The sequence below is a fragment of the Vigna unguiculata genome, chromosome 11 (assembly GCF_037176805.1).
Source record: "Vigna unguiculata cultivar grain cowpea cultivar isolate G323 ecotype 2 chromosome 11, ASM3717680v1, whole genome shotgun sequence".
Lineage (NCBI taxonomy): Eukaryota > Viridiplantae > Streptophyta > Magnoliopsida > Fabales > Fabaceae > Vigna > Vigna unguiculata.
In genome coordinates this window covers 1,230,698-1,245,076 of record NC_140802.1, presented here as the reverse complement: position 1 = coordinate 1,245,076, position 14,379 = coordinate 1,230,698, and the positions used below count along the sequence as shown (strand labels likewise).

The following is a 14,379-nucleotide window of genomic DNA, read 5'->3' as shown; positions in this document are numbered from 1 at the left end:
TAACACATATTTTATATCAAAACTGAAGTTCTTAAAACAAAATGTAAATATCAACACTTAAGTTATCAAAATTAAAACAATTAAGACAAAACTAAAAGTTTTATCAAAATCTTGTCCTAAACAGTTTTCAAGAAAATCCTAATGCTATTGTAAGAGGTGATAGATTCTTGAACCGTTGAAAAAATAATGCAACTTCATTATATATGAACATCAATACATGTCAATAAAACCAAATTAAAAAGTGGTGAGAAAAACTCCTTCAAGCAAAGTTCCTAAAATCCCTATTTCTTTTGGCCAAGATAGATAAAATATGGGAAAACATAACCAAAATCACATGTAAATCAAGCCATATCCAAACTTCAACGAAGATAAACCAAACTATTCAATATTTGGTGCATATATAAACCTTGAACGAAGTTGGAGGTGCAGTAAGCACCTCAATCCTCGTTATCGTCGCCAACAATGGAGAAAGGAGAACTCGCTTGCCGCTTGAACGGGCTCAAAACACTCCCTGCACGAAAATAATTGGTGAAAACAAAAAAGAATCATGCCCAAGGCAACCAAACAACATGCATTTGCATTAAATGAACCACAACTTAACTTAGGTGGTGGTCAAACAAGTCGCTACAGCAGCCAGGAAGGCTTGAGAGAGATAGTGTGAAGAAAAAGTGCAGCAGAGGTCACGTCCTTCAACTTCGGTTGCAGTAAGGTCGACGTCCTTCGACTTTAGTTGTAGTAGGGCCGACATCAAACTACAATTAATTGTCTACTTCGTGAGTGCCCAATTTTTTAATATCTTTTAATTGTTTACAACGATCTTTTAATATGTTTTATCTCAAACGAGCTAAGAGAATCAATGAAACCATAAGAGAAATACTTTATGTTGATGTTATTAATATCGCAACCTTGGTGCGTTACTACAACTTCAACATGAGTGTCATTCTAGAAGCCCTGATAGTCATTCTAGAATACCAAGAATACCTAGTTTTTAATATCAAATCAATCAATTGTCAACCTTGGGCAGTAGGAGAACTAGAAATGTAATAATATGTTATCAATTGGTTGATTTTACACTAGTTACAAGTAAAAAAAAAAAAGAGATAGCATATGATGACTGTTTCACAACAATCATTTTTCAACAAGTGTACTGATACGAGTAGTATCAATAAGTGTCGTATCCACATGAATTTATCAAGTATATTTGTAGTTTGATTTTTAGATTTTTGGTTTTGATAAAGAGTGCATGTAAATTGTTAAATACTTCAATTAAAATACCTTACTATATGTACTTTATTTGGATAGGATAAACACTTTTGTTTTTCTTTTTCAAAAATTTATTTTTAATAAAAATAGTAAATTTTCTTCATTTTTAATGTTATTTTATCAATTAAACCAAAAGTTAAAATTTTCACATAGGAACATATAATGTGTTGTCATTTTTAAGTGAAACTTTAATTCCAAGTCATATGACCATTTTAGCCTCGTGAGTAAAGATTACTAGCTAAATTGTCGTGTTACAAGTGAAAGACCTAAGTTACAGAGTATAAAGGAATTTGTGTACTCTTATCTTTCTATTTATTATTTGTATACTTGCCATGTAGTTTTTATTTATTTTTATAGTACATAGCCAAACTTTAAATTATTCTCAAACTTTATCTCATATAAATATATATCTCGAGCTTTAATTTTGTTGTAATTGATTCATAGATTTCATTTTTTGGCAGTAGTTTTCTTTCTAACATATTCCATATTTGAGTTAAATCATTTATATTGAACATCAGTAAGTCGAAATTTTTTCTTTCTTTATGCTGCAATTCATTTTGTAAGAATTTTATTTTTATAAAAAATATTAAGTTTTAAGGATTAATTAAAATAAAAATAAAGTTATATATGTAGGCATTAACTTTTAAAAAAATAGTCAACAAGAAAAAAGAGAGTTTAAGGTGTACTATAAAAGAAATAATATTTAAGATCAATTAAGGCGACTTAAAATTTAGGGTATCTATTAAAAAAACATTAAGTTAAGGAGGTTGGTTAGACACTATTTCCCTAGTTAGAATGATTTTGTTAGTTGAGAACCACACAGTTAACCATGAAAGATGAGTTAGTTATTAGAACCGTGCAGGTCACAGTGCTCGGTTATTTTAATCTTAAAATACTAAACTATGTATTTGTGTATTTAGATTACTAGCTTAAGTATTTGAAGTGGGTGTAAAAGGAAAACGAGTTGGAATATTGGATATAGCTGAATTTCTTATACTAGGTTTAATAATTAGGATTTGAAGAATAAGTTGTTGTTTGTTTTAATCTCCACAAACCTAACTCAACTATCTTTCATAATAAATTAAATAAAAAATTTATTTGTCTACTAATTCCGCTAATAATTTTTTCTTATAGTTTTTCATGTTATTCTATGAATATTGTGAGTAAGTATATCACCATATCATACATGTTATTACGAATATAAAACAATGTCCCAATAGGAATTTGTCTAATTTTGTTCTAGAAACTTGATAATTACTTATAATGATTTTTGCTGGAAAGTGTAAAACCTTATTTATAAAATCTTAAAAATATATTTATGGTTTAAGTTAATAAACATATAAATATATTTATGGTTTAAGTTAATAAACATTAGAAGGGTTGAATGGTATAATAATTTAAAAAATAAAAAAAGAAAAAAATGAGAAGGAAGGCATGGTAGAAGAAAAAGATGAAGGAGGACAAAATAGACTAAAGAAGAAGGTGGGTGGGCTAAGGAAGATGAGATGCAAGAGTATAGAAGGAGAAATACAAAGATAAAGGGGAAAAGAGGAGAGAGAGAGAGAGAGAGAGAACGTGATCGGGGCACAGTGTGAATCTGCAATCCATCTTCAAAGTCTGAATTCAATTAGAGGGAGCTGTGCCCTGTGACGTGCTGTGTAATTCAGTCATAAAATCTTCGAAAAATGTCGCTCAATATGAAAACCCTAACCCAAGCATTGGCCAAAACCGCCGCGGTCATAGAGAAGACAGTGCAGACCACGGTGCAGGAGGTGACGGGCCCCAAGGCACTTCAGGACTACGAGCTCCTTGACCAGATCGGCTCTGCGGGGCCCGGGCTCGTCTGGAGGCTCTACTCGGCCCGGGCCCGTGATCCCGCGCGCCAGCACCAGTACCCTGTCGTCTGTGTCTGGGTGTTGGACAAGCGCTCTCTTTCTGAGACCCGAATGCGCGCGGGCCTTACCAAGGCCGCCGAGGATTCCTTTCTGGATTTGATTCGGACCGATGCCGCCAAGCTCGTTCGCCTCAGGCATCCTGGGGTCGTTCACGTCGTCCAGGCCCTCGACGAGAACAAGAACGCTATGGCTATGGTCACCGAACCCTTGTTTGCTTCCGCTGCCAATACTCTTGCCATTGTTGACAACATTCCTGTTCTTCCTAAAGATCTCCGGGGAATGGTACCTTCTCTTTTCAGCTCCTTCTTTTACGTATAAATGATTCGTTTTGTTACGTGATCTACCAGCTTCACTCGATCTACTCACTGCGTTGCTGTTTCTTTTCGGAATAGACTTCTATTTCTAGTCCGAGTTCGTGATGTTTTTGATTCAGTAGTCTCCGAATTTTAATACCGTGGCAAATGAATCCCTGGAATTTAAATCTGTTTGACGCTTTATTAGTCCTGTCTTTATTTCTGTTGGTCCCTATTTTTGAATCCATTAGTCACGATAGTTCTGCCTTAGCTTCGGGATGGACTGTAAGCATAGTAAATTGTGCGTATTAGAGACTCGAATTACAAATTTTTGGGATTTACCTACATTTCTCTAAATTTAGGGGACTAGAATGGGGTTTACACTTATTTTCACTTGTTGCTGATGATAGAGCCTTTGCTTTTCAGGAAATGGGTCTGTTGGAGGTGAAGCATGGTTTACTTCAGATTGCAGAATCCCTGGACTTTCTGCACAACCAAGCCCATCTTATTCATCGAGCTATAGCACCCGAGGTGATAACCTTTTTGCATTACTGCGGCTCATGGTCTTAATTTGGGTCGCAGTTTCGTATTTCTTGATATTGTAGGAAATTGTGGACAATGAGGCCACAATTGTGGTCGTTGACACCTAAAAATGTCTTGACGCGACTGAAAACACAGTTGTGGACTGTTTTAAAATCTTGCTTCAACTTAATTTCCCCCCTTATTTTTTGTTTTTTTTTTTGTTTAGCCGCATATTTTATAAAAACGAAGAAATTCTGGCTAGTAAATTGCCCGTGTATGGCATCTTAGTGGAAATGATTTATAGCAATTAATTGTATTGTAAATTTTTTGTACCCGTCGGCAGCCTCTATGTATTTCTAGTTGTCACTTTCATAGCCTCGCTTAACCTTAAATGTATTGTCTGCTCTTTGAATTTTTTCGGAGGTGTCATATTTAACCTTTCACAGTTCATTCATATGACTTTTTCGTTTAATAGTTACCCTGTGGTACAAATCCTTTTCTGTTCCTTCATTGTGAAATTTAAGATTGGTGAATTAAATACAGTTGTATATGTTCTGCAGAACATTCTTATCACCTTGAGTGGAGCCTGGAAACTTGCTGGATTTGGTTTTGCAGTTTCTGCTACTCAGACTCCTGGTGACTCATCTAATCTGCAACCCTTCCATTATGCTGTGAGTGGAACAATTAATAAGATTAATATTAACTTTGTTCACTTGGTCTCCTTGATGTGTTAAATACTGTGTCACAGTCATTAATTTACTGTTGCATATGATGTCTAGTTTTTGTTTTATTTTTAATACTAATAACTCATTTTTATAAATTTGTTGTATATATTTGATCAATTCAGTGTTATATTACCAATTATATAATCTTGTACAAAGCTATTCCTTTGTGTTATATGTTTCATCTTCATCAGGATCTCAATATTTTCTTCCTTTGATTATTTTTAGACACAAACTCTGCTTTCAGTAACCTTATATTCCTATGGAAGTAGACGTCTCTGCATTTTGTAATCATGCCTGTGCTATTATTCTTCCTGGTACATGTAACATGATTGTGTATATTGTAGCTTCATTTTCGTGATTATAATTGTAATATATGGTCTAAACTGCGATTTATAAGAAGGCTGAATAAAGTTATCACTTCTAAATGACAAATATACTATCTCTATCTCTATCTCATTCTCATCCTCAGGAGCAAAGTAATTTTTGCTTAAACAATCTGTAATGTATGTTATTTCACTTCAACTGCTGTACAGGAATATGATGTCGAGGACTCTATTTTGCCTCTTCAGCCATCACTTAATTATGCTGCTCCTGAGCTGGTGAGGAGCACCGGGTCTTCAGCTGTGTGTTCATCTGATATTTTCAGTTTGGGATGCCTTGCCTACCATTTAATCACCCGCAAGTCTTTGTTTGACTGCCACAACAATGTGAAGATGGTACATACAAGTCCTTTATTTTTTTACCTTTTGCAATGAGGTTTTTGTTTGACTGCCACTACAATGTGAAGATGGTAGGTGCAAATCATTTAATTGCCCCCCTATTGCAATTAAGTTGTACTGATTTTAAAGTTATAGATTTTTGTTTTCAAACTTTCTGAATAGAGATTCTCATTAATGGTTGCACGTGTCTTGTCCTTTAAGAGACTTTTTAAATATTTAATTAGAAAGAAGGAAAATTATTAGTTTCATTACTTGACGACACGATTTTAGGCTCTATTATTAATTCATTAGAAGGTAATAAGAAATTTTGGTTTTGTACTTATGCAGTACATGAATACCTTGACTTACTTATCCAGTGATGCATTCTCATCAATCCCATCAGACCTTGTTCATGACCTGCAAAGGATGCTTTCTCTGAATGAGTCATCCAGGCCAACAGCAATGGATTTTACAGGTAAAGATAGCTTGGAGAATCAATGCATTTTCTCCATTGCTTAAATAAAAAGCACACAACATCTTAAAGTAGTTTTTTTTTTTGGTGAATTTCTTGTAAATGAATTTCTAATAGGTGTTCATTTCATTAATTAAAACTTTTGGTGCCATATCTGAACAGGAAGGTATAGGTTTACATTTCACAACAGATGACTCTTGAGTTGGTTACCTTAATGGTGTATCTTGGGAAGTGTTTGAACTTGGAAGTTAGAATATCTGAGTTATCTAGTTAGATTGGTAGTTTCACTTGTCTATGCTAGTACTGCTTGTAGTACATTACTAAATAGGTAAACCTTTTGTAATTTATATCACATCAATATCAATCTATTATCATTCATTCAGAATATTATTGTGAGTCTCCTTTCTTTTTCTCCTAAACATATGAACATGGTATCAAGACCATTGTTTGCCTTTGAATGTGGGTTTGATCCTAACTCAATCATACATATTTGCTTTCGAGATAAGGTTTCCCCACTTATATACACACTTTTAGCCTTATCTCTAGTTGATGTAGGATTTGGGTTTTTCCTAGTACACCCTCTCATGCCCAGACATATTGGTTTGGTGAGTGAATAATATAGTAACTCACCCATTGACAAGGCTAAGATACAACCTGATACCATCCTAAAATTTGGGTCTGTTTTTCATCTCAACCCTACAAAACTGACTTGTGAGGTGTTGGTTGTCTCCCCCACTATATATACGCTACTTTAGCCTTATTTATATTTAACATGAGACTTGTGTTTCTGCCAATAGTTAGTGTCTTAAATTCCCCCATTATTCTCCTGTTTTCACTGTGCTGTAGGTTGTGGCAACTGTTCTCACAGCCTTCCAGCTACTTGTCTGGAAAATCTTTGTAGACTGGGTCTGCTTACTTTTACTGTTAAAGTAAATCTCACTGGTTGAGATCTTAGGGAGCAATTTGTGCTCCGTGCAGTATCCCTACATCACACAGATCCATAATATCTTTAGGAATCTTCTTGACTGGTTGAGGGCCAGAGAATGATGCTGTGAGTGGCTGAGAGATGGAAATAGGGGCGAAGTTAGTTACATAAGTGTGGTGCAGTTATTAGATAATGCAGGCAGAGTAGAAAATCCTTTGGGTGAAAATAAAACATGTTTATTATGGGTGGGGGCAGTAGTTCTTTGTAGGATCCTGGCGGTTGGTTGCTGTAGAAGGGTTTCTCCACTGTAATTTTGTTCTTTACAGAAACAATACCCACTTTTCTCTTCATTTCATTTAATGATTTCTGTGTTATTACTTATACTGCTTCTTGATTGCATCAAACTTTTCCCATCTACTGGATTTGTTGAGAGGGGAAGTATGGGGGAAGGGATCAGCATTGTAGGAAAGGGGTAGGTGAATGTCGCATTAAAAAAATGGATGCTAAGTTTGCCATTCTGGAGAATGAAATAACAAACCTCAAGACAACTTTAGCAACAATGCTGTTGATGGTGGAAGGAAATCAGAAGAAATTGGTGTCAATGCTGGAGAAAGGTTTGGGTCAGAAGCAAAAGACAATGATGAGATGACATCAAAGCATGACGAAGGTGCAAAAGATTAGAAGGCTCCAAGAATTGGACAAGCTTGGAAGGTAATGGCAAGGGGAATCATTGGAGGAATTCCAACAATCAGTGAAGAAGGTGGAGTTGCCAGTGTTTGATGGTGACGATCCCCACTGTTGAGATCTCTAGACTGTAAATATCCTTCCAGGTACAGGACACACAGAGAGGTGAATCTAACACAATTATGTATGGAAGGACCGCTATCCGTTTTTTCAATTGGCTGCCTGATTATGAGCCGAGGTTGACATGGGAGCAGCTCCAGTTAGAGCTATTCGGGAGCAGCTATGAGCTGTTAAAAACTTTACATCAACGGGCCAGTATTTATGAAAATATATAGGAGTTTGAGAGGTTGCAGGCTCAGATGACAAGGTTGCATGCAGTGTCCACTGCAATTGTCATAGTAATTTCTTGAAATAATTCTTCAAGTTACTAGAGACTCATCTTAAAATGAGTTTGGCTTCCTAAAACAAATGGGAAACCAGAGGTTGTTAATAGTTGTGTTTAGGTTGAAGACTGTTGAGATGTTTTATTACTGGTCAACTCTTTGGTTCAATGGTTGCATTGGGCTGAATACTGGTATGAGTTTTAACACTAATTTTCATGAGACTATAGCCGTGACACCCTCTGAGCAGCTTATGGAAGGAAGCCACCCATGAGTACAATGTTCTTACCGGGTGAAACATGGTTGCAAGCAGTTTAAAGAGAGCTAATTCGTTGGGTTGAGGATCTTAGGGCACTGAAATATCATCTCCAAAGAGCACTAGGGAGGATAACTATTTGAGAGAGGAGCTTTGAAGTAGGAGAACGGTTTTTTTCTCTCTGAAATTGCATCCCCAAAACAAAAACCAGTGGCTTTTAGAATTAGTGCCAAGATCTGTCTGGAAGGTTCTATGGACATTTTTAGGTGCTGGAACGTTTGGATGCAGTGGCCTATAAGCCTGAACTCCCTTCCACTTCCAGGATACATGCCGTGTTCCATGTATCATTATCAAAGAGGGCTGTTGGGAATTGTCATGTGGAAAGAGTTGCCTGTTAGGCTTGGAGAGAATCTGCTGATGTGCTGTAGCCTGCTGTACTGCCTGCAACCCTCCAAAGTTCAACCTTGACGACAAGGCTGAAGCTGAAGAAAGTGGCAGTGATAGGGCACAAAATAATTTAGAGAAGAATTTGGAAATCCAGAGAGAGGTCTTGGACATTCATGATGCACATGTCAAGTGGGACTAAAAGACTTGGGAGGTGTACACTAGGTGGAATAGAGGGTGATGTTGTGATGGTTGTGTTGGAAGAGAGAGGGGAGTAGGGAGGAAATTAGTTATTATGCGAGTGTGGTGCGGTTACTAGAGAATGTGATTGGAGTAATAAAACGTCTGTGTGAAAATTAAGTATATTTGGTATGGGTTGGAGCTAGTAGCTTTCTATAGGAGCCTTGTTCTTTGGCAGTATCTCTACATAGGAACCTGGCTTTCTATACTGTAATTTCTTAGTTCACTGAAATAAATACTCACCCTCTCTTAAGTTGTTTGGTGATTATTGTGTTATTGCTAATACTGTTTATGGTGTGCATCGATTACAAGTGTAATTCTACAGGATCAAGTATGCAAAATCATTTGGTTGTCATTGAATATTGCAATTAATATAGTCTCTGCTGGCTGTTGGAGCCTTTAGATAATCAGCTGAACATGCTTGCTGTATTTCTTGGCTCCATTATCATCTCTGTCATCACGATAATATATGCTTCTCACTTTTGCAGGATCACCATTTTTTCGGCATGACACCAGGTTGCGTGCCCTACGGTTCCTTGACCACATGCTTGTAAGAAATTTTAGCTGTCTGCTAGTATTACAAAATAGGTGACGTGCAAATTTTAGAGTTGAATTTCTTGATTACGTGTCTTCTTTTCCTTTAGGAAAGAGATAACATGCAGAAGACAGAATTCTTAAAAGCATTGTCAGATATGTGGAAAGATTTTGATTCCCGCGTCTTGCGATACAAGGTATGCTATATGCTGTTTTGCTGAAATTTGTGTTTTGTTTCTGCTAGTCAATTTTATGTAGCTCTGTCCCATCATACACAATTCGTGTACTCTTGCTAGCATTCTCAATTCAGTATAATCTTTTTCTGTCGATTACTTAGTCCTGTGCCCTATAACTTTGATAGCCAATATGGACTCTCTATCATGAATTTTGAATTTATGTTGCATGTGTTAAAATCATGTTATTCTGCTTTTCCCGAATATGGTTGCTTTTGAGTTATGATTTTCTAATTGTCATTAATGTAATTTGGACAAATAAATTTTCATACAGGTCCTTCCACCACTTTGTGCAGAGCTTAGGAATGTGGTGATACAGCCAATGATTCTACCAATGGTTCTTACCATTGCAGAGTCTCAGGTACTAATATCCCTCTTACATTTCCTCACTTCCATAGAATATCTAAATTTTTGAGTCTCTGAAGTTAATAATAATTAATATCGCTCTGATCTTTTTTTTTTTTAATTTGGTTTTGATGGATCGCAATGGTGTGGTTCGGTCCCATATTTATCCCCATCCATCCTTGAGAGATGAGGCTTGGCTTTGATTGTTTCTCCTGCCCTACTGGTTGTTAATTTATCAGATATCTCATTACTTTTGTCTGCTTGCTTTATTTGGAAGCAGACATTCTGTTTTTTGCTTTTTCTTGATCTATGGTTTAGGAAATTTAACAATCCAGCCTATGCAATGATGAAATGAGTTAATATTTTGTTGCAACTGTTTATCTCTTTTTTGGATTTTGATAAACAAGAGTAGTGTATCATTAATAAATCAGATATATGCAAGGGATTGATTAATAATTTAAGTTTCTTTCTTAATTTTGTGTATAAGAAATTCATGAAATTGAAGTGCAAAGAATAATATACCTTTTCAGGACAAGAATGATTTTGAGCAATATACACTTCCAGCTCTTGTCCCCGCTTTGAGTACTGCTTCTGGTGACACACTGTTACTGCTTGTGAAGCATGCTGATCTTATAATAAACAAGGTAGTTGAGAGTTTATATAAGTTTCCTTATTTTGTTGATTGAAAAATCTTTGTATCTAGTGGCTATGTTTATTCGAACTTATTAGACCATTATTGTTCTCTTAGACTAGTCAAGAGCATTTAGTTTCTCATGTTCTTCCAATGATTGTTCGGGCCTATGATGATAATGATGCTCGTTTGCAAGAAGAGGTCCTGAAAAAGTCTATATCCCTTTCCAAACAACTAGATTCCCAGGTGAGTGCTCTTTTCTAATGGAGTAGACTTGAATTCTTCATCAAATGTTTTCCATTGAATGTTAGTACATTGTAAACTGGGATCACACACTTCTTAACTTCTATTGTTTCAACTTGCGATGTTTGTTTTTGGGGACTGTTAAAACTTTATGATTTGAACAACGAAAAGGAAAAATGGAGAGTAAAGGCTAACAGTTATAACAAATGCACCTTATTGTAACAAGTTACAATAAATTGAATAAACCTTGCCATCTTAATCGTCACCTTATTCTCCATTTCCCCTGTGTTGTCCAGCCCACAATCAGATAAACATTAGCACTTTTTTTAAACTTCAATTCAAATGTTTGCTATCAAAGCAGGAATATCTGTTGTGTTTTTTAATTTTCTTGTTCTGCCTTTCAGCTTGTCAAACAAGTGGTTTTGCCCCGCGTTCATGGATTAGCACTTAAAACAACGGTTGCAGCGGTATGTTAATATTGTTTGAACTTTTACCTTGTAATGTCTCAATTTGACCCTGCCCACGCTCTCACATGCACATATATATGGTGTCTCCTTAGCATCTAACCCTAAATCAGAATAGTTAGATCCTTATTTGATTGTATGATTGTTACTTTATTAAATGGTAGTTATTAGCATGTCAAAGTTTCATATATATTTTTTTTCATGTTCCACATATTTCCTTCATTTAACATATGAACATCCCAGTTTCAATACTGTTGTTTTTGTCATTATCTTACTTCAAATTGCATTATGAAAATTACTCTGTGGGGTCCGTGCATCATTCTTCAAACTCTTGTTGGGCAAGTGTTGTTGGTTTCCAATTCTTTGAACCTTTCTTGCTATTGTATTTTTGAAGCTCAACCTTGATTTTTTGCTTTGGATGGGTTCTGGGATAGGTGATGGGACTGATTTCTGGCACCTTTTTTTTTTTTTTTCTGCATAAATGAGTGTGCTATTCTTGGTTGGATTACGTGACTGCGGCATCCTTCCTCTGTTATTGCATTCTGGTTTGTGGGTCTGCTAATCTGTTTTTGGGTATTCAAATTTTGAGCTATGCTGGTCTGTGAGTGATGCTTTTGCGGTACTCCTGTTTCTGCCACATAATCTCAGTTTTTTCTCATTAATGTTGAGAGTTGCTACTACTAACTTCAACTGTTTTAGAAACCTATTTTGTTACAAGGCTTATCTTTGATAGGTTAGAAGCCTTTTGTTTTCTTACAAGGCTTGTCTTTGGTAGTTTAGGACCCTTTGTCTTGGCTTGTTGTGCATAACCTTACAAACTCGTATCTGGTGTGCATTCAGAGTTTGGAGATTCTTTAATGCTAGACGTGATTTTGTTTTACCCAGCTAGATGTGTATGTTATTTTATCATTATTATGGCTTATTTGCTGTGCGTGTATCCTTGAATTTAATTTTATATAATTGGTAGGACTTTCGTGTGATAATCTTGTGTTTTTATTTTCTACCTCCAATCGGAGGTAAGATCTGAGTTTGACATTGTGTAAATATGCTGGTCTTTTCTCCTTATATGCACACATGTCTGTATTTCTCTCTTTTTGTTTGATAGGTTAGAGTCAACGCGTTGTTGTGCCTTGGAGACATGGTTAACCGACTTGATAAACATTCTGTCTTGGACATCTTGCAAACAATTCAACGCTGTACTGCTGTTGACCGTTCCCCTCCAACCCTTATGTGTACCCTGGGGGTTGCAAATTCTATTTTCAAGCAGGTGAATCTTAGTTTTTTTATATTATGGACTGCTATGATCAATGATATTTGGAGTTGTTGCTAAATAGCTTTTGGAGTAATGCTTAAGTTTTGTTTGATTTCTCGTATTCAGTACGGAGTAGAATTTGTAGCTGAGCATGTTCTTCCATTGCTTATGCCCCTCCTGTCTGCTCAACAATTGAACGTCCAACAGTTTGCCAAATATATGCTCTTTGTCAAGGATATGCTCCAGTATTGTTTAATTTTTCACACCCTCTAACTTTTACATTTTCTTTGTCTTCCCCTCTGTTCTTGGTCTCTGACAAATCTGTCTAATATTTTTTTGAATTGTTTGCTTTGTACAGCAAAATAGAAGAGAAGCGAGGAGTGGCTGTGACTGATTCTGGAATGCCAGAGGTAAAACGGCCTCCCGTGGTTAATGGTGTTCAATCCGAAGCCGTGCGGACAAGCAGCAGTTCTGTGCCTGCTTCAACAAGAAGCAGCTCCTCTTGGGATGAAGATTGGGGTCCCAAAACAAAGAAAACTGCCTCTTCTACTGATAATTCTATCGATGCAGCCAGTCCATCTCTGGCAGGCAGCCATGTGGGTCAAGTAACATCTTTACAAAAGCATTTGTCCTCAACTGCTTTATCTGCTCAGCAAACAACCAACTCATGCCCGTCAGTAGATGTAGAATGGCCACCTCGGGCATCTCCTGGTGTTACCCCACAATTTAGTGATACTGAGAAGCAGACAATAGGAGCAGGAACTTCATCCACATCTAATCTTGAAGCTGATGATCCTTTTGCTGATTGGCCTCCACGTCCTAATGGCTCAGTATCAAGTGGATCTGGAATTCCCAACAATGGTACTTCAGGGATGCCCCTGAACATTGGGTTTAATTCGATGACAAATACTTCAAGCAATATTGGTCCCCAAACTAGCATGAGTTGGTCTGTTAGTTCCCAAAGTTCTGCAGATCCCATTAGTTTGAATTCAAGGACTAGTTCCACAGTGGGTAGCCTGAATAGTGGCCTCGGGCATCAGAATTCTCTTGGGTTCCTAAAGCAAAGTCAAGCTTTTCCAGCATCGAATGTTTCATACAATAATGCTCAGTCACCGGCAACAGATCTAGGATCAATATTTTCTTCCAACAAGAATGAACAAATTGCGCCTAGACTTGCACCTCCCCCATCATCTGCAGTGGGTAGAGGACGAGGAAGAGGGAGGGGAGCTGCGTCAACCACTAGGTCCTCTCACACCAAGTCACACGCTGAGCAGCCACCCCTTTTGGATTTGTTAGGGTAACTTGCTTCTATTGCCCATGTATTAGTAGGTTACTGCTGAGATTGTACATTTTGTGCAACATCCCGTGCTTGGAGACTTTTAGTGTGATGGGAGATTTCAGAAAATCTTGCCAGGCAACATGTTTTAAGGGACGGCTACTCTATGTAAAGGTTTTGTTGTACGTTGCTTAGTCTATAGTGATTTTGCAAAATTTGGATTATTATTTCTTATTTTTTTGTCCTTGTTATGTTATATTTCATTCTTAGGGCTTCGGGCAAAGTGTATTCAGAAAAGTCCTTATTACTGTGACCGGGTTGGAAATAATAAAGTCTGTCATAAAGTTTCTTTTGTACACAAGGATTTGAATTCTGATATGTATGATTTTGACCGTTAGCATGTTAGAAATTGCGTGGCTAGGTTAAGATTTAAGCAAGACGTCCTGGGGGAAGAAATGATGTTGGGACTGAAACGCTAAGAACAAGTTTTGTTTTCTTACTATTGATGTTCATTTGAGCTTTTGGTTGTAACTCTTGACTAGACGTGTAATTTCATTTGTGAAAATGTTTGTAAGAAGCAATTGGAAGGGAACTATGTTGCATCCAATTTTTCAAATTAGACTAAATTGTTGTTTTTAAAGTATTTAAAAGTAGTAATTTGGAT

At 36.6% G+C, this 14,379-nt stretch overlaps 1 protein-coding gene across 1 annotated transcript; it reads left to right on the top strand.

Annotated features, from left to right (window-relative positions):
* The first annotated feature begins 2,737 nt into the window (after window positions 1–2,737).
* LOC114168668 (SCY1-like protein 2 A) lies at window positions 2,738–14,076 on the top strand. The gene is made up of 14 exons (XM_028053568.2): window positions 2,738–3,440; window positions 3,878–3,982; window positions 4,534–4,644; window positions 5,232–5,414; window positions 5,745–5,871; window positions 9,226–9,287; window positions 9,382–9,468; window positions 9,779–9,865; window positions 10,380–10,493; window positions 10,598–10,726; window positions 11,128–11,190; window positions 12,293–12,454; window positions 12,566–12,684; window positions 12,798–14,076. Exons 1-14 carry the CDS (start codon window positions 2,949–2,951, stop codon window positions 13,738–13,740), a joined length of 2,784 nt encoding a protein of 927 aa, XP_027909369.1. The 5' UTR covers window positions 2,738–2,948; the 3' UTR covers window positions 13,741–14,076.
* The last annotated feature ends 303 nt before the right edge of the window (window positions 14,077–14,379 follow it).

Excerpts from the sequence above, each read along its gene's own strand:
- LOC114168668 (XM_028053568.2), top strand. The coding sequence starts at position 2,949 with ATGTCGCTCAATATGAAAACCCTAACCCAAGCATTGGCCAAAACCGCC. Across the intron at positions 3,983-4,533 it reads ATCGAGCTATAGCACCCGAG|AACATTCTTATCACCTTGAG; the intron begins GTGATAACCTTT and ends TATGTTCTGCAG. Across the intron at positions 9,288-9,381 it reads GGTTCCTTGACCACATGCTT|GAAAGAGATAACATGCAGAA; the intron begins GTAAGAAATTTT and ends CTTTTCCTTTAG.